Raw genomic sequence first — 19,418 nt, forward strand, 5'->3', positions numbered from 1 at the left:
ATTGTATTCAGATGGCAACCATTTTATGTCTATGTAAGGGGCAACCAATATTTATTGAAATTTAACCATCAACCTCCAAAATCTAATTTTACATGTAAATGTTAGCAACAGCACTGCATGTGGTGTTAGAGCTTGTCTGTAATAAATTCTAAGTTAAAAAGGGCCATAACTCCAAAAATATTAATTTCAGAATCATGCCCCTTGTCTAACAACTGCATCTTTTCATAAGCATGTATTTTAAAGGAATAGGAATGGATGGATTGATGTCTGTCTTATATAAATATTCATCATTTAAAAAGAGGAACCATGACAGTTATCCTATTGACATCAACCCTATAAGAGAGAAATTCGTGTTTTAAGACACTATTTTTTACTTGAGAAATAAGTTCATGGGCGCCGCCATTTTGGCGTTCTGTCATTCTCGCGAGACAGACGAGACCGAGATTGTGACGTGTTATACCCACTTCCGTATAGGTGTACACGCTGGTACTACTGAAATATATCTTGATGAAGAACTTATTAATTTTATTGCGTACATTATATATTATTTATGAAAAACATCATATGGAACTGAATTGCTTTAATTAATTAATTGAAGACGCCGCGACATTAATTATCATTTGTCCGATATTCAAGCTTGCTGATGATCCCACCACATGATTTAAGCAATGACTGCTTAATTTTCAAAGATAAACCATAAATTTAAATTGGGTACTATGAGAAACTTCTTCAAATTGACGATGTATCCTTTTATTTTGTACTTAATTTTCGCTAGACAAGCTGTCCAAATAGGGTATACATCGCCGGTCATGTATGTTTTTTTCAGGTAAAATATCAACTAAATCCAATATGCTGAGGACGCGATTTTCCGCCATTGACGCTAAAAATGAGAACGGCGCAGGAAAATCGGCAGCCAGACTAATATCGTATGAAAACAAAACTGTCCGTTAGGTTATTTAGGCACCCAGTCATAACTGGTACCAACAGCAACAGGTTGCCCATTCCCCTATAATTACGCATATTCTCGGGTTTATCCCAGTTCCCTAAAGCTTTTTTTCCACGTTATCTACTTACCAAATTCCTTTCCCCGACAAATACGCATTTCTACTACCGTACATTTAATCCAATTAAACAAAAAATTATAAATCTAATTAATATTTAAAATGATTATTGGTAACTGAAAAAAATGTGTTGCTATTTTATGACGTGCTGTAATTTACTACAGTATAATTTGACAGGTGTGGACCTAATTCCCCCTAAGGTCATTCAGTTCACTGATGAAGCGTAAAAAAATAGATGTCTATTTCGTCATTAGAATATTTGACAAGGGTGATTAACCAATCAGGGCAACATTGTGCATGATCAAAAGGTCTGTCGGCACAGAGGCATACAAGGAGCAATAAAAATCGTCAGTACACAGTGTGACAGGAGCATTTGGTGCAAATTAGGAACAATTAAAATGGACAATGCGCAGTATTAGACATAAGTAGTAAGAACCAGCAATTATGTGAATAAATTATGCAAATTAGATTTTTGAGCAGCCAATAAAAATGATTTGCCTGCAGTTAATATTAGGCTACGATTACGATGCGTAGCATCATACGTTGACAGACATGTTAACAATTTACTTTTCAAAAGAGTTGCTTATATTTTTTGAAATGTGTACATCAATTATAACATATGTTCACACCTTTAAATTTGAAAGTCAGAATCAAACTGCAAAAATTTAATTATATGTACTATTAAGAACACGTTTTAGTAGGGTTTAATTTTTTATAATGGAAGTGGCTAAGTTTTAGCCGTACGTGAGTCACGTACGACTAGCAAGGACGCGCTGTATTGGCTAGCCGTACGGCACTTTTCAAAATTTTATGGAAGTCGAAAATGCATATGTTATTTTATGGCTTTAATCGAGGATTTTAACCAAGAAACAGCATTAATTGTCTTAGGATGTTAACTTTTTAGAGATTAATCGCCTTGATCGCTATATATACTGTATCGATCTTTGTCATCGCAAGATGTCGAGAAAAAATAGCCTTTGCTTGCATTTACACCAATTGAAATAGTTTACAAAATTTTGATAATAATCCTTTTTTGTTTCATTAAGTTTAATTTTCGACACCTTTCATATGAAAAAAAAAATAACCAACAAACACTGAAAATGATTGTTGTTAGGCTCTTGATAATTGCGACAATTACCGACGGTACTGTATAGAAGTTTGTCCATCAAGGAAAGTTTGCATGTTCCGTGAAAGGCATACTAAAATTCTATTGTCAGTCCCTGGATAGGTTTTAATTAAGGCTAATTAATTGATTGACTGTGCTTTTATGTTCGATATTTATCTACTGTTTTGAAAATTATATAATTATTTTTGCATTTCACCGTTTTTTTTTCATTCAATGTTCTTTTTATTTATTTATTCCACTCCGATCATTTTTTATTCGACCCATGTGCTTAAAATTAACAAAAATGATTTAATAATTCATACAAATAAAACAACAAATGATAAGCATGAAAATCAACAATTTTATAACGTTCGACTTCCATATAATTTTGAGAAGTGCCGTACGGCTAGACAATACGTACAGTGCGTCCGGGCTAGTCGTTCGTGACTCACGTACGGCTAGAACTTTTGGCTAGCCATACGTTTCTTTATTTTATTTTTTTTTGATATTGTTACGTATTTTGAACCATACAAAATCTCCTTTACACCTCCTGTGAAAATTAAATTGTCTGGTCAATACTTAATTAATTTATATTAATATTTCCTTACGATTCAACTAGATTTATCATGAATCTAAAGATGTGGGGAAATGACATCACGCGCACCTGTTTTTATACGGCCAATACACAAACATGGCCGCGCTTACTGATTTGTAGAAATCGGTGATTTAGCGATTTAAATTTTGTTATCATTCGTTTAATATTATTATTTGGCAGCAGAAAATTTGTAGACTTATTATTTATAGTATTCTTTTTCTGAAATCAAGTTTATATTCTAACCTTGTCTTTCCCTTTAAGTATCATGTTTATAACTATTAAAATGTCTGAACAATGGGCCACATTAAAGTTTTTGCACAGTGACAACTGTATATATTATATGCCACAGCCATAATTATAGCTCAACTTTTTCTTCGAAACAGACAGGCTAGTCTGATAATAAATAACCTAGCTAGACAAAGTACATGTATCAAATGTTATGGAAATCTACAAATAAGTTAAATAATGATATGTTTAAAATTCTTTTAACTTGATAACAAATTTAATTAGTTTCGGAGGCTGAAAAGAAAATTGAGCAGAAAAACAATGTTTGCACTTGCAAAAGCTACAGATAACTCTGTATTCTGTTTCAAAAACAAGCTAACAATTCTATTGTCTCTTCTTAATAATAGCAAATCAAACATGTAAATCTGTTATCTCTTCTTAAAAATAGCAAATCAAACACATAAATAGGTTATCTCTTCTAAGAAATAGCAAATCAAACACATAAATCTGTTTTCTCTTCTAAGAAATAACAAATCAAACATATAAATCTGTTGTCTCTTCTAAGAAATTGCAACACAAACCTACATATGTACAATTTCTTATCAACTGACATTAAATAAGTGAAATCAGTCAAATCAGTCTCTGCCCAACGCCCTGAGATCTTGATTATAATAGTAGGCTGATATTTATATTATAAATTAAAACTAGAAACTAAAATTGGATGGTACATGTAAATGAAAATTATCACGTAAATTTACAAATTCAATAACAAATTTTTTAACATTTTTTTTTTTTTCTTAAATTTTCCTTATTACCTGCGAATCTTCTTAACTGAACAGGGCATTGAACTCTGTCCCCGATAGTATCAGTAAACACTACGTAGCCTTCAATCAGAACTGAGCTCATTACTTTTCCATCTAATTCCACGTTCGTAAAATTCCTGCCGGCTACCTCTTCCGATATTATCTGGTCATTTTGAAGCGTCAATAAGCGGAACGCATAAGCATATGCTCCGGACATCGAAAATCGATGTCCCAAAATAGAAACAGAGCTGACTGTGTCTATAGTATCAGATTTTGTTATGTTCATTCTAAACACAGTTCTAATGCCGTCTGCTATACACGTGTAGTTTCCCGTCCATTCACTTGGAACGAGTTCTGACGCTGAAATTAAAGCTACATGTAAAGCTAGCAAAGACAACGAACACAGCACAGCAAATAAATGTACACATATTGATACAGTGTCCGCAAATGTATACATATGAAAGCAATATAAACTAGAACTATCACTAAATGTGATTAATACCCCCACAAGACTGCTTCGGAAATGAGGATGTTACTAGTAACAGAATACCTTGTAAAAGAATTGAAATATAGAGTTATGATTGTGGGCAATTAAAGATAGTTGTGGTTCTTGTATATTGCATTTCCTTTCAATGTGGTTGGCCATTGATGAAGTTTTATTTTATTACTCTGTAATAAGTCCAGAAAGACAAAGAAAAGGAACAAAGGGCAATAACTCTATAAATACTGAAGATGGAGTTATAGTTCTTGTGCACTGCACTTCCTCTTTTTGTGCTTGACCATTGTATGAAGTTGTTTTGAATTTCAACCAGTACGTTTTAAGTTATGCTCCAGACAAGGAAATGTATCAAAGGGCAGTAACTCTGTATTTTGTCAAAATGGAGTTATGGCTCTTATGCACTGCACTCCCTTTTAATGTCCTTGACAACTGTATGAAGTTGTATTGAATTCCAAACAGTAGTTTTCAAGTTATGCTCTGGACAAGGAAAAGTAACAAAGGGCAATAACTCTGTAATTTGTCAAGATGGAGTTATGGTTCTTGTGCACTGCACTTCCTCTCAATGTGCTTGACCATTGTATGAAGTATTATTGAATTCCAACCATTAGTCTTCAAGTTATGCTCCGGACAAAAAAAGCAATGGAAAAGTAACAAAGGGCAATAACTCTGTAATTAGTCAAGATGGAGTTATGGCTCTTGTGCACTGCACATCCCCTTATTGTGCTTGACTATTGTATGAAGTTGTTTTGAATTCCAACCAGTAGTTTTCAAGTCATGCTCTGGACAAGGAAAAGTAACAAAGGGCGGTAACTCTGTAATAAGTCAAGATGGAGTTATGATTCTTGTGCACCGCACTTCCTCTCAATGTGCTTGACCATTGTATGAAGTTATAATGAATTCCAACAATTAGTCTTCAAGTTATAGTCCGGACAAAAGAAAGCAATGGAAAAGTAACAAAGGGCAATAACTCTGTAATTACTTTAGATAGAGTTATGGTTCTTATGCACTGCACTTCCCCTTACTGTGTTTGACAATTGTATGAAGTTGTTTTGAATTCCAACCAGTAATTTTCAAGTTATGCCCCGGACAAGGAAAAGTAACAAAGGGCAATAACTCTGTAATTAGTCAAGATAGAGTGATGGTTCTTGTGCACTGCACTTCCTCTCAATGTGCTTGACCATTGTCTGTAGTTATATTGAATTCCAACCATTAGTCTTCAAGTTATGGTCCGGACAAAAGAAAGCAATGTAAAAGTAACAAAGGGCAATAACTCTGTAATTACTTTAGATAGAGTTATGGTTCTTGTGCACTGCACTTCCCCTTATTGTGTTTGACAATTGTATGAAGTTGTTTTGAATTCAAACCAGTAGTTTTCAAGTTATGCCCCGGACAAGGAAAAGTAACAAAGGGCAATTACTCTGTAATTAGTCAAGATAGAGTTATGGTTCTTGTGCACTGCACTTCCTCTCAATGTGCTTGGCCATTGTATGTAGTTATATTGAATTCCAACCATTAGTCTTCAAGTTATGCTCCGGACAAGGAAAATGCAACGGACGTCTGAACCGACCGACCGACCGCCCGACCAACCGACCACTGGGTGACTCCTATATACCCCAAACTTCGTTTTTGGGGGTATAATGAAATGTTTCTTTTTATTTTCTCAGGATCAATATTTATCTTGACAGATTTCAATGCATTCCACAAACATAAACTGATGTCAGTCTAATTTTTTAAGGCATATATTTATGCATAAGAAATAAGTAATTTTTTATTTCTTTGGAGAGGCCAGTCTTTAAATTCTTTAAACAATGGTTTAGATTTAAATAGTTTATGTAAGATGCTTAAAAAAAAATTGTCATCTATAATGTAACGCTACATGCGAGTCTTTAACCTAACGAATATATCAGTTTAGCTGTATATATCCAAGTGACAACATGGCCATTATCAAGGCTTTGAACGAAATGAAACAATCTTCTGCTATCAAACATGCTATCCCTATCAAGAAACAGACACGTAACTAAACAAAAAATGACCTCATTTTTTCGCATAAGGGGCACATTTTTTCCCATATAATTTGTGACGCCATATTTTAAACCACAATCGGCTAACAATAAATGACATAAAATAATTTTAATTACTTTGAATGTAAACTCTTTTATTAATGAAAAAATCATAAAAAATTTTAAATATATAGAAAACAAACCGAAACTTTCACTACAAAAACAACTATATAAAACCTCTTTTTTTATTCAAAAATTTAAAAATTTAAATAAAATTTTAAATGTTTATAAAAAAGATCTATCCCTAATAGAAATTTTTTAAAACGACAATTTACCCCCCACCAACCACTCATAAACCCACAGAAAGCACGCACACACTGCACTTTTTCTAGAAAATTTATGCAAATTGTACGGGTTTGAAAAAAAAAACAAATGCCCTTTGACTAAAACCCTCAACCCTTAAATACATTTCTGCAGCTCTACCAACAAAACTAACAGCCACTTGCACATTTTTTCCTCCTACCAGTGAGCAGTTTAATCATACGTTCTTTGCAACACTTTACTTAAAGGGACTCCACTGAGATTTTTTGACATGACAAGACTGGAAATATTTTTCGGAGATTTGTGTACCATTTGATGTAGGTCTGGACCAATAAATTGTGTGCAATTTTTTAGATCATTTTTTCACCCCATTTTTTCAGAATATTCATTTTTGTTGCAAAAATTATGCAAAAATGAAACGTTGCAACACTTTTCACTCAAATTGGGCTAAGAATTGCACAAAAAAATCGATATACAGTTTAATTCTGAGTAAATTTCTTGATTTTCCTTTTAAATTTTTTTGATTAAAGTGCCCCACTTGATCTATGTAAGAATTCCTTTTTTTTTTGGCTTTTAGACCCTAGTGGAGTACCTTTAAATTGCAAAAAATCAAATGAAAAAACTGTTCAATATCTTATATAAACTTACATTTAAAGTTGTCACACTCGGCAACTCCACCTGTTATTTTAGTATCACAGTTTACCCCTGTCCAGCCTTGTAAACAAATCTTGTGACCATGAGGATCGCATGTATAATGCATGTAACAGTCGTCCCTGGGCGTGCATGGTATAGGTGTTGTTGTGGTGGTAGTGGTTGTAGGTCCAAATTCACAGCTATGACCTTTGTATCCTGCAGATAATAGCAGTCAAAATTGTCATAAAAATATTTTGAGTGAAATTGAAATTTATATGCAAACAAAAAATAAAATAATGACTAAATAATTGAATTTATCCTCATTTCATTTGTACAAGTTAAATATTTGCAGATTCAATCATACCAACAAATTAACTAATGTGCACATTATCTTAATTCAAACAGGACCAATGAGAACAGACTTGTGTTCCGCCCACATCAGATTATAACATCTTTTTCTTTTAAGTATTCAAAGGTTGTAATACATATTGTTTAAACATATACATACAAAGTGTCTTGAATGGATCGCTGTCATAAAATATGTAAGCTTTGATAATAATATATCCACTAATGGGATGACCCTGCAATTTAGGCCTCTTCGGTTACGACTCATTGGTGGTCTTGATAATGGGTCAATCTGATTTAAATCAGCTCCTAATTAACGCTTAACATTAGGATCTGACAACCACCAATAGGTTACCACCTTCTTGTGACTTTTCAAGCAGCCAATCATCGGCAAGCTTTCACAATCTTGTAAGTGATGAAATGTTATATTTCATGAGCTGCTTACAACTCTGTACTAAACTTTCTGGAATCATAAGGGATTAGTCGAACCAGTACTGAGCCAGGCTAGACAGTGCAATCTAGTTTAGCGCTTTACAGTTAGTAGCTCAATTTTTCTATTTTTTGATATAAAAAATTCTAAAATCCCTTAAACTTTGAATGGACTGCTCCAAATTTTCAGCAGAGCAAATCCATTACACAAATTCAGGAGGTTAAAGGTTAAAGATACCTTGATCACAGCAGCAGATATAATCATTAACGTTTCGTGAACCGTATCTATAACAATGTCCATGTCCACTGCACCAGTCCTTTGTAACTGTAAATATTTCAATAAAATTATTTTATTACAGTCAAATCTGTACTTCAATACAAACAGTTTATATCAATTACTTTATAAATGGTTTGAAAAAACAAACTTAAGTATTTAGGTACGCATTCTCTTAGAAATAAAATTTTGTTATTCGATTGCATAAATTTAAAGTTTGAAAAAATATACTAATAAAAGTGAAACTCAATATATGTAAAGTAAAAGTTTATAAGTTTAAATGCTTTGTTTAGAGCTACAAAGACAGTCATATTAGTTATGCACAAATTCTCATAAAAATAATTTTGTGATCCAATTGCAAACAATTTTTAAATTTGATAACACTGGAAAGTAAAAAGGAATTTAACTTGATAAATATTGTATTTTAATTAAAAACAATTATTTTTCCAATAACATTTACGTAAATTAATCATACATGTATACAGAAAATAAATTTCTAAATTTAATGAAATTTAGTTTAAGCTTTTATTTTGTTTAATTTGATAAAAACTGCATACAGGTTGTCATGAAATATATCAAACACTTTTTGATATTACACAAAAAAAGCTGTTTAAAATTATTCACCTTACATAAATCGGTATTATTACTTAATTTTAAAATCTTATATTAACTGCATATGTACTAACTATTTAATCAAATGCTGCAAAAGAAATAAAATTCACTGAAATTTAAATGCCTAAAAAACCAACATGCCTTTTCATTCACTGCAAACTTCAAATCACCAAAAAGCACATATTATTTATTAAAGCACATTAAAAAAAAACACATGCATGTGTTCTTGCAAATGCTACAAATATCTACAAAACATTTTAAGGTAGATGAAGAATATTTGTTTTAAAATTAATATGTTACTTTTAAAGTGATAACATATAAGGTAATTGGTCTTTGTTACAATGCTTAAAATATTTAAAAGGAATATCTCTTTTTATGAATGAATTTCATTTGAAAATTTACATTTGCATTTACATTCATAATTCTTTATTAATCTTTTAAATTCAATTAAATTAAATTAATCTTGTAAAATTTAAATTAGTCATGTAAATTTTTCTTGAATACTTTTCTTTCTGACTTTTACCTGCGGTTCTGCGTAGTTGAACTGGACAGCTATATGCCCCAGTTTCTAATGTAAAAATCACAAAACCCTCAATAAAAACTGGTGATTTCAATTCCCCGTCCAGTTCAACATTCGTAAAATTTCTCCCCGCTACAACATCTGTGATCACATGATCGCTTTGTAGCGTTAAGAGCCTGAATGCATAAGCGTAAGCCCCAGACATAGAGAATCTATGTCCGTCTATAGACACGGCACCGACTGTGTCTATAGTGTCAGATTTCGTGATGTTCATTTTAAAGATGACAGTCACATGATTGTCATTGCACGTGTAATTTCCGGTCCACTCGCTCGGGACAAAGTCTAGAGCTGAAAAATAAATTGTTCACCATTTTGAATTTTTAAAATAAAATATAAGTTAAGACAAATATGCAAAGTTGTTCTACGTAAACTAAGCTAATGCTGTCCTAAATTTCTGTCCTAAATTGCCTTGCTATTATAATCTATTACTGGCTTTGGTTTCAAAATTTTGTTTCCAAATTTTGAATTTTTCAAAACTAAGTTACCTTTTCTAATACAAGTACACCAAAATAAAGCAAATCATGATATACAAGTTCAATAGAATTAATTTGTACAAAAACTAGACTTGAAATTTCAAAAAGCAACAGAAATAAAAACAAGCTGGATGAGATACCCCCATTGGACTTTTTTTTTGGTCTCTTTTATCAGACTTCTCTCACATGGGAGGTCCCATGTCATTTTTAATTCCAATAACCATGAATGGGACCATAAATGGGAGGGAGATTCCATGGCTGAAAATAATTTTAATTCCTTTTAAATCATAATCAACCATAATCACCTCACCTGCTGGAGCTAAAAGATGCATAGACTCCAATTATTCAAACCCATTTAGTCACCTCTAACCCTTAGTCTGGTGTTACCCATGCGACCAATATAGAAATTTTTCCTTAAAATGATGAATTGCCTAGTCCAGATAGAAAGAAGACAAGTCTAATTCAGAGATTTTGTACAACAAAAGTAAGCCTGAATTGTACCAAATCTAATATAACTAGCTAGCATATTGACAGCGTAGTAATGTTACAAAACTTCTTTATACAATATGGACAAGTATTAGCTGAGTATATTATTCATAATGAATACTTACAATTAAAATTGTCACATTCTGCTACTCCCCCTGGTAATAACGTTTCACAGTCCGCTCCAGTCCAGCCTGGTAAACAAATCTTGTCGCCATGGGAACTACATGAGTAGTGCATGCTACAATTGTCAACTGGGTGACATGGCTTTATCGTTGTTGTTGTTGTTGGAGTAGTGGTGGTCGTTGGAGTTGTAGTGGTCGTTGGGGTAGTTGTTGTTGTTGGGGTAGTTGTGGTCGTTGGGGTTGTTGTGGTAGTTGGGGTAGTAGTGGTAGTTGGGGTAGTTGTGGTAGTTGGGGTAGTTGTGGTCGTTGGGGTTGTAGTAGTCGTTGGGGTAGTTGTTGTAGTTGGGGTTGTAGTGGTAGTTGGGGTAGTCGTGGTCGTTGGGGTAGTTGTTGTTGTAGTTGTTGTTGTTGTAGTTGTTGTTGATGTAGTGGGTGCAATCTCACACAGACTTCCTTTGTAACCTTAAATCAACATTGTCATATATATATATATATTCAGAGAATTTTCAAAGACTCTTGTACAATTATGAAAATTAAAAAAGAAATGATATGTCTTGGAAGTTGGAGATTCAGTTTTGTCACTCTAAAGAGATCTAACTGAACTGAATCATGTAAGTATTTTATGCAGACAACATGACAGCAGTATGATGGGATAGCATGACAACTGTATGGACAAGCCAGGGCAAATCTATATGCCCCCTCTAAATAGTGGAGACAATGATATATGTAGTGCAGTAAACTTATTAAAAGTGAAAACTGTACCCTCTTTACCTGTATCACAGCAACACGATATATCATCTATAGCACCACTGTTTCTATAGCAAGATCCATGTCCGTTACACCATTCCTTTGTCACTGGAAACATTATTATAAATGTTACAAAGCTAAAAATAGTGACAAAAATTCACTTAAATTTTATGAAGAATTGTAAAATGATATAATTGTACATGTTTTATGATAAACTGATATGTTCACATTGAAGATTTTTTGCAAAAGCTTTCAAAAGCTAACAAGCAAAGCAAAAGCTTGAACAAAATTTTTAATTCACATTCAAACAGCTCTAAAAAACTGACAAATATTATGCAGAGGCAAAAACAGATCATATGGCTTTAATGAGGATGACAATGCATGTTCCATATAAGCAATAAGCATTTTACGTATTTTGTGTTCAATAAGTTTACATCTGCAATAAGATTCTGCATGTTCTTTCAGACAGTAGAGTTAAAGTAATATTAGTAAAATTGTAAAATTTGGAACTTATTTTTTCCACAATTAGACAAAGTTGTTAAAGAAAAAACAGGTAAGGTCAAAAAAACTGAAAGCCAAGTGGAATTCTCATTATGCAGCAAAAATTGTTATAAAATAATGATAAATGCTTGTTGCAAGCAATGATAAACACTATAAAAGCAATGATATCAAAACAATATCAAGATCCAGAAAATCAACAAAACAAAACCTTTAATTGTAATAATTGTAATGATGCCGATTGAATGAAAAAAAAGTAAGCTGACTACTGATATGCATTACCTGCTGTTCTCCGCAGCTCAACCGGACAATTCAAAGTTCCGTTATCCAACGTAAATATCACAAAGCCCTCGATAAAAACTGTACTTTGTACATTAGCGTTAAGCTCTACGTTAGTAAAATTTCTACCAGCAACGTCATCCCTGATAACACCGACGCTCTGCATCGTTAAATACATAAACAATGAGGCGTAAGCTCCGTACATAGAAAAGTTACGCCCATGAATGGAGACGGTTCCAGCGGTATCGATCTTGTCTGATCTGGTGATGTTCATAGCAAAAATTGTCATAATGTTGTCATCCTTACAGGTATAATTTCCACTCCATTCACTCGGGACGAGAACTAGCGCTGAAAATTATTGCACTGCATGATGATGGGAAAGCAAATGATAATGGACAAAGCTAAAAATAATGACAAAAATTAACTTAAATTTTATGAAAACAACTATAAGCATGAAAAAAAGCATTATTTTTTTATAATAATGGTAGCAACAAAAAAGGCCCGAGCAAAGCAAATTAAATGCATCAATTTAAGCATAAAAATTAATTTTCTATACCCGAGCATAAGATGCAAGCATTTAAAAAGTTTGAAAGCAAGCATTTTTCTAACTACTGTGAATTCACTTTTATTTTGTGGGCATGAAATTTTGTGGTTTTGTTAAAAAGGAAAAGTTTCGTGGATTCATAAATTCATAGTTGTCTGATTTTGCAATAAGTAAAACAAAATAATATCACGTCAAAAAATCTAACAGAAGACAAAATTTTGTTGGGTCTTAAATTCGTGGATTGACCTATTCACGAAAACCACAAAGCATTAGTGTCCCACAAATAATAATGATTTTACAGTAAGCCATAAGCAATGTTTTAACTTTTGACTTCCAGGTAATCATGTGCAGCTAATTAGCATGTAACATTTTCACTTGCCTCAGTAATTATACTATTTTTTAACAGCCCTGGACTATGATTTCTTATAAACGATTGCTCACGTAAAATAAGAAAAAAAATATATAAGTTTTTTCTATACAATGTATTTATATCATACATCAAAACAACGCTTTTTACCAATCAATTTTCATCTTCAAGTAAGTTACAAATAACAAGAAAAAGGTGATCCCTAGAAAGCATTCAAAACAGCAAAATTACATGAAAAAAAAAACACCAAAAAACTTACTTTTGAAATTTTCACATTCGGCATTTCCCCCTGGGATCATACTGTCACAGTCCGCCCCTGTCCACCCTGGAAGACAGATCCTCTCCCCGTGGGGTCCACAGGAGTAATGCGTACTACAATTGTTAGTTGGTGTGCAAGGAATTGTTGTTATTGTTGTTGTCGGAGTTGTTGTTGTTGTAGTAGTTGTTGTTGTAGTGGTGCTTGTTGTTGTTGGGCCCATTTCACAGAAATGTCCTTTGTAATCTAAAATGATGTCAATTTTGTTAACTCATGTTGAGAATGAATTACAATCATAAAATCCAATAGTTTACAATCTTTTAAACATAGATCTGAGACAGTTATTGTAGCTCCCAGCATAAATGAATATCTCAAATTAAAGGGACTCCACTGAGGTTTTTTTATGTGATCATACCGGATTTTTTTTCTCAAGACTGATGTTCCATGTTGGTCAAATCATTCACTCACTCTGTTTTTCCATAATAATTATTCTAATTGTGAAAAATAACCCAAAATTGAAAAGCATTGCAATGTTATCACTCTAATCAGGTTAAGAATAGCACAAAAATATTATTTTAAATTTATTTCTGAGTATATTTCTTATTATCTTTTGCATAAACTTTTGTTTTAAGTGTCCCAGCTAATCTATGTAAGAAATTCAAATTTTATGTTTTTGTGCTTTTGGCCCTTTGTGAAGATCCTAGTCGATTTATCTATGCATAATTATGTCAGAGCAACATGTTATTCCATAAACAATTTAATTAATTAATCTACTTCAAGCAGTCATATGAAAGCAAAAATAAATTGGAAAATGAGAACATCCCTTCCAAAAAAAACAACAATTAAATACTATTTAATTTAGTTTATACTTATTCATCTTAGTTTGACTTTGTTGGAGGCCATTAGCTTATTGAAATACTCTCTAATCCATTCCTGGAACCAACCAGTACTATGCAATGAATGTAAAGTTTTGATTTTGCTCACAAAAACAACAGCTTGCTCCAGATATTGTTTGAACTAATGCGGCCAGCAGTCCTTAAATTACTAATCAAATGCATTAACCAATCAGCCAATATACTGCCACTCAATAGTATTTCAAAAGCCTTGGTAAAATTAGTTATAAAGTGGGCATATAAACTAGTATGCTCACTTCGCAGCTCAATGAATACATTTCCGTAGAAAGTGAGCCATAGTGAAACATTTGACGAATGCACAGGAGAATAATAAACTAGTAACATAAATATGTATATGCTATAGAGAATAACATCTTGTTAAATAAAGTATTTAAGTATACAAGAAATTTTTCACATAACTAAAAAGTAATAATAAGTCTACCTTGTTCACAGCAACAAGATACATTGTAGATTTCTATTCCATTTCTGTAACACATACCATGTCCGTTACACCAGTCAACTTTCACTGAAAATATTAGATATTCATATAGTTCATTTATTATAGTGTGTAACATGCAATCAGTTTTGACCAAAAAAACATAAAAGTTTAGATGTTTAAATTTGCTATTACATGTACTTTTTTCTTAATTTAAATTCAACATAGTGTCTGGTGTCTTTTGCACACAGCAATTTGTCACTTCATGAGATTATGATATTTTTTTTATAGTATAGGCCTACTAATTTTTTTAAAAAATATTTGATACCAAAAGATAAACAAATCCTGAAAATAACACATCGCACATTCACTTCAAATCACTTTCTAAGACATGTTAAATAAACGTCTATATATGACATCTTGGAAAATCTAATATATCTTAGATCATTCAAAATTTACTTATCGTACATTTGCTTACATGCATCACTTTCCTAAATTCCATAAATAAAATACATTTCCAAAAATATTTGAAAACCTCTTACTGCCTAAGAAAACATTTCAATTGCTGTAATAATGGTAATAGCAGATGCTTTAACTTTACTCGTACATTAATCATTTTTATATTTGTTCATACGCACTCGTACACTATCTCCTTTACTCACTCGCTGGTTGCTCTCTCAGGTCAGGTTTTATTTATTAGTCTTATTTATAATATTAAACAATTTCCTTTATTCACTATTCACAAGCTTGTTTCATATAATGTGACCTCACTAAGGTCACTTTTAGTAAAGGTTTAACTGTATATCACAAGTTTCTAACGAAATTACAACGAAAATGTACAATATATCTTTTCAAACTATTACCAGTTTGATATTATTCATCCAAATTTACATTTACCTGCATTTCTCTTTAATTGCACTGGACATGTGAACGCTCCAGTAGGGGTCGTAAATATTATGTAACCTTCAATAAGTACTGGCGATTTAAGTTCCGCATTCATTTCCACGGCAGAAAAGTTTCTGCCACCAAGTGAGTCGGGAATTGCTACATCGTTTTGAAGAGTTAAGAACTTAAATTTGGAGGCGAAAGCTCCTTGAACCGTGAAATTCAATCCGTTGGCTATTACCGACCCGACAGTATTGATTGTATCGGATCGTGTAATGTTCATAAAGAAAAAAACATTAGCGTTATCATCTCTACATGTATAATTGCCCGTCCATTCACTCGGTAGAAGCTCCATGTCTGAAATAACAATCACACAGCACTCGAGTACTAGCTCTATAAAAACAATAAAAACTTCACTAAAAACACCCATTAAACTTAAAATTAAAAATCAGTTACGCCTGTAACAGGTTTTTTGTTACAACTAAAATATTGTGTTGTCAAATTTAAATTTTCTATTGCATATAATAAACTGCAAATGTATTTAGTTCGATCAGATCTACATGGAAGAAATAAGAAGTAGATCTGAACTTAGTCAGGCTTCATAACCATAACATTCCTGAATTTGCTAAATGGAAATAAAAATTACCCCACAAAAAGAACCTAAACATTTAATCCAAACAACCAAAATAACTGACATTACAATGAACAATACGAATAAAATGTACTTCAGGACACAAAATGAAAATTTCAGAAACTTACATTGTGAATATTGTTCCTGCGAGGCCTTAGACTAGCTAAATACTTAAACAATGGTTACTTATCAATAAATAACTGAAAGTAACCTTACTACTAGCTTGCTAAAATTAGCACAAAACTGTTTACTGAACCACACATTTAACTTACCATTAACTGTGTCACAGTCTGCATTTCCCCCAGCTATCATACTGTCACAGTCCGCCCCTGTCCACCCTGGAAGACAGATCCTCTCCCCATGGGGTCCGCACGAGTAATGCATATTACAATTGTTAGTGGGTGTGCAAGGAATTGTTGTTATTGTTGTTGTCGGAGTTGTTGTTGTTGTTGTAGTTGTTGTAGTAGTGGTACTTGTTGTTGTTGGACCGATTTCACAGGCATCTCCTTTGTAACCTATCAAATACAACATATCAGCCAAATTCTTGGTAAGAACATGTATATTTTTAGTTATTTATAAAATCAATGATTCAAATGAATTCCTTGTTAACAAGAAATGTTTGTTTTTAATAGAAATGAACTGACTCAGCACAAAAGAGATAATTGTTCATACTTATGTTTGAGAAGTCTTGTGTTTCTTAAGTCTTAGCTATTCATCTATTATTTTCATTCCAACCTCTTCAATGACCAAACAAACAATAAAAATGTCTTTCATTTACATTATTTGGTGTATAACACTTTTTCAAGTGTTAATTCTAAACAAATTCTATACTTAAATTGGTAAGCCTCAATATCCCTGAATAACCATAAAATATCATACATGTACAATGGAAGAGAAGTTATTGGGCGTTATTTACAGCCGCCACATCAATTCTCCCATTTTCTTCCCCCCACCGGAAAGGAAAACCCCAACAAACGCATAAAATAATGTACATAAACATCTCTAATTAAACATTATATTTCAAAAATTATCTTTTTGTGGAGTGATTTTAGATTTCTGTTCAATCCACTTATCATTATATTTTACAAAATAATGATCGCAAACACATTTTGCCAGACATATTTTACCTTGATCACAACAGCAGCTGAAGCTGTCTCGAGCCTGACCGTATCTGTGACAATTACCATGTCCATTACACCAGTCAACATGCACTGAAATACCGGTATGTCAATTAATTTCACACTTCGAATGAGATTTAAGCTTTAATTCTTCTTTTCAGTTACAAAAGTTTAAATTCTGGTTCTGATTCTGTTATTGTAAGTCATACTCAGACACTGCATATGTTAAATGATGTCTTTCAAGCTTTATTTGTGGACAAAACCTCTGGTGCCGTTACATGCATTTTTCCATATATAATTACATACAGAATTAATATATAAACATGTTTCTTAAGTTCATAACATAATATAAGAGTAATTTAACCTGTAAACAGTTATAGCAAAGTCTTTTTTAAAAATTTCTATCTGTAACATAAAATTTTCATCAGTAACATTTCAATATCCATGTATCATTAAGAACGAAAGAAAAAAAAGTGATATTTTACCTGCAGTCCTTCGTAACACAACAGGGCATGACAAGGTTCCAGAATCCGTCGTAAATATCACAAAACCATCAATTAACACCATAGTCTGTACTTTTCCATTTAATTCTACATCGGTGAAGTTTCTCCCAACGAAAGTCTCGGTAATTACACTGTCACTCTGGAGCGTTATGAACTTAAATTGAGACGCATATGCGCCAGACATCGAAAAATTGTGACCTTGAATTGAGACCGAAGCGGTTGTGTCTATTTTGTCAGATCTTGTAATGTTCATAACAAAGATGACGGAAATATTGTCATCCGGACAAGTGTAATTTCCGGTCCATTCACTGGGGATTAACTCTGAAGCTGAAAACATTTTCAAAAATACCAAACTAGACTAGCTGTCCTTTTCTCTGTCTACATGCTTTCTGATTAAGGCAAAAGGCAATCTGTAACGTCCATTCGGCAAATTAACATGCTTTTTCTACACTTCTCTGGCAAAAGACATACTTTTTTTACACAGATTTTATGCAGATTTTTATGACGTTACTTACAGATTTATGTAAATTGCCGAATGTTGTTACATCTCCGTTACCTTTTGTCTATTCATCTTCAATATGCAATAAGATAGCAGGTTTGAAAGCACATGTTTTTCAGAATATACCACATCAAATCAAAATCAAAGCCACAAGCAAAGAAATCACCATGCAAGCATTTTTATGCAACATAATGAATATTCATGCAACAAAAGAAGGAATATTCATGCAACGAAAAGGCATACTCATGCAACAAAATATCTTTCTTTCAACATAAGCAATATCTGTGCAACAAAAAGCACATATGTTCATTGCACAATGTAGGAAAATGTAGGAAATGTCTTTCACACCCTATTCCAGAAAACTCACATGATTCTTAAATGTAGTATAATAAGTTGCCAAAATCAAACATCATTTTAATTTAACTCCTTTTTTTTAAATTTATGGAAAAAAAAAGTTCATATTTTTTCCAGAATTTACTAACATGCGACTGACCAACCCTGACCCTGACCTGACCTGAACGACTGATTGATTAATCAATAAAGTGATATACCAAATCAAGGTTTAATCATAATATTCTGCCAAATATTAAACTGCAAGCGTAAAGCTTTTCAAAACTCCTTTGATATAAGTCAATACAATATGAAAACTACATGTATGATCCTACCGTATATTTCTGAAATAAGTTTAATAATCTAAGATCATATTCATTAATTTACAGTCTTAAACTAGCTCTAAAGCTTGACCTATAAAATCTGCAATTCTTTTTTTTCTGTTTAGTTCAATCTGAGTTATAAATCCTGTATCTATATCTAAGTATCTGTAAAAGGCATTTCATTCTACATCACTATCAAAAGACCCACATCAAAGCTATAGGAAGTTGTGTCTTTTTGGCAAATCACACAAACGAGAAAAATCAACACACGATAAAACCCTATACACTGAAATATCGACCAAAATGTATTTACCAATGCAACATATTGGAAGAATTTCAGAGAATAAATCAAGATGCAAAACATTTTGATGTGGATTCTCCCTCCAAAAAATTCCTGTGTTGCTAATTACCGACGCTAAAAATTGTCACCAACCTTAAGTAGTTATTATATTTAAAAGAATTTTTTGATAAATACAAGTATTTTGCATAGAAAATTTTCTTTTACACAAGTTTCATCCCCATTTATTCAGGGACAGAAACAAGAAA

At 32.5% G+C, this 19,418-nt stretch overlaps 1 protein-coding gene across 1 annotated transcript in view; it reads right to left on the reverse strand.

Annotated features, from left to right (window-relative positions):
* Positions 1 to 19,418, reverse strand: part of LOC132733653 (uncharacterized) — a 61,043-nt gene that overhangs the window by 15,664 nt on the left and 25,961 nt on the right. The window contains exons 21-33 of the mRNA XM_060720313.1: positions 17,703 to 18,047; positions 17,227 to 17,310; positions 16,372 to 16,614; positions 15,481 to 15,825; positions 14,590 to 14,673; positions 13,258 to 13,500; positions 12,091 to 12,435; positions 11,335 to 11,418; positions 10,567 to 11,025; positions 9,426 to 9,770; positions 8,255 to 8,341; positions 7,258 to 7,458; positions 3,802 to 4,149 (exon numbers count right to left, since the gene is read on the reverse strand). Coding sequence (XP_060576296.1) covers positions 3,802 to 4,149; positions 7,258 to 7,458; positions 8,255 to 8,341; positions 9,426 to 9,770; positions 10,567 to 11,025; positions 11,335 to 11,418; positions 12,091 to 12,435; positions 13,258 to 13,500; positions 14,590 to 14,673; positions 15,481 to 15,825; positions 16,372 to 16,614; positions 17,227 to 17,310; positions 17,703 to 18,047 — 3,213 coding nt within the window. The remainder of the gene's footprint in view (positions 1 to 3,801; positions 4,150 to 7,257; positions 7,459 to 8,254; positions 8,342 to 9,425; positions 9,771 to 10,566; positions 11,026 to 11,334; positions 11,419 to 12,090; positions 12,436 to 13,257; positions 13,501 to 14,589; positions 14,674 to 15,480; positions 15,826 to 16,371; positions 16,615 to 17,226; positions 17,311 to 17,702; positions 18,048 to 19,418) is intronic.

The sequence above is a fragment of the Ruditapes philippinarum genome, unplaced genomic scaffold (genome assembly GCF_026571515.1).
Source record: "Ruditapes philippinarum isolate M1 unplaced genomic scaffold, ASM2657151v2 ctg2183_1_1_1_1, whole genome shotgun sequence".
Lineage (NCBI taxonomy): Eukaryota > Metazoa > Mollusca > Bivalvia > Venerida > Veneridae > Ruditapes > Ruditapes philippinarum.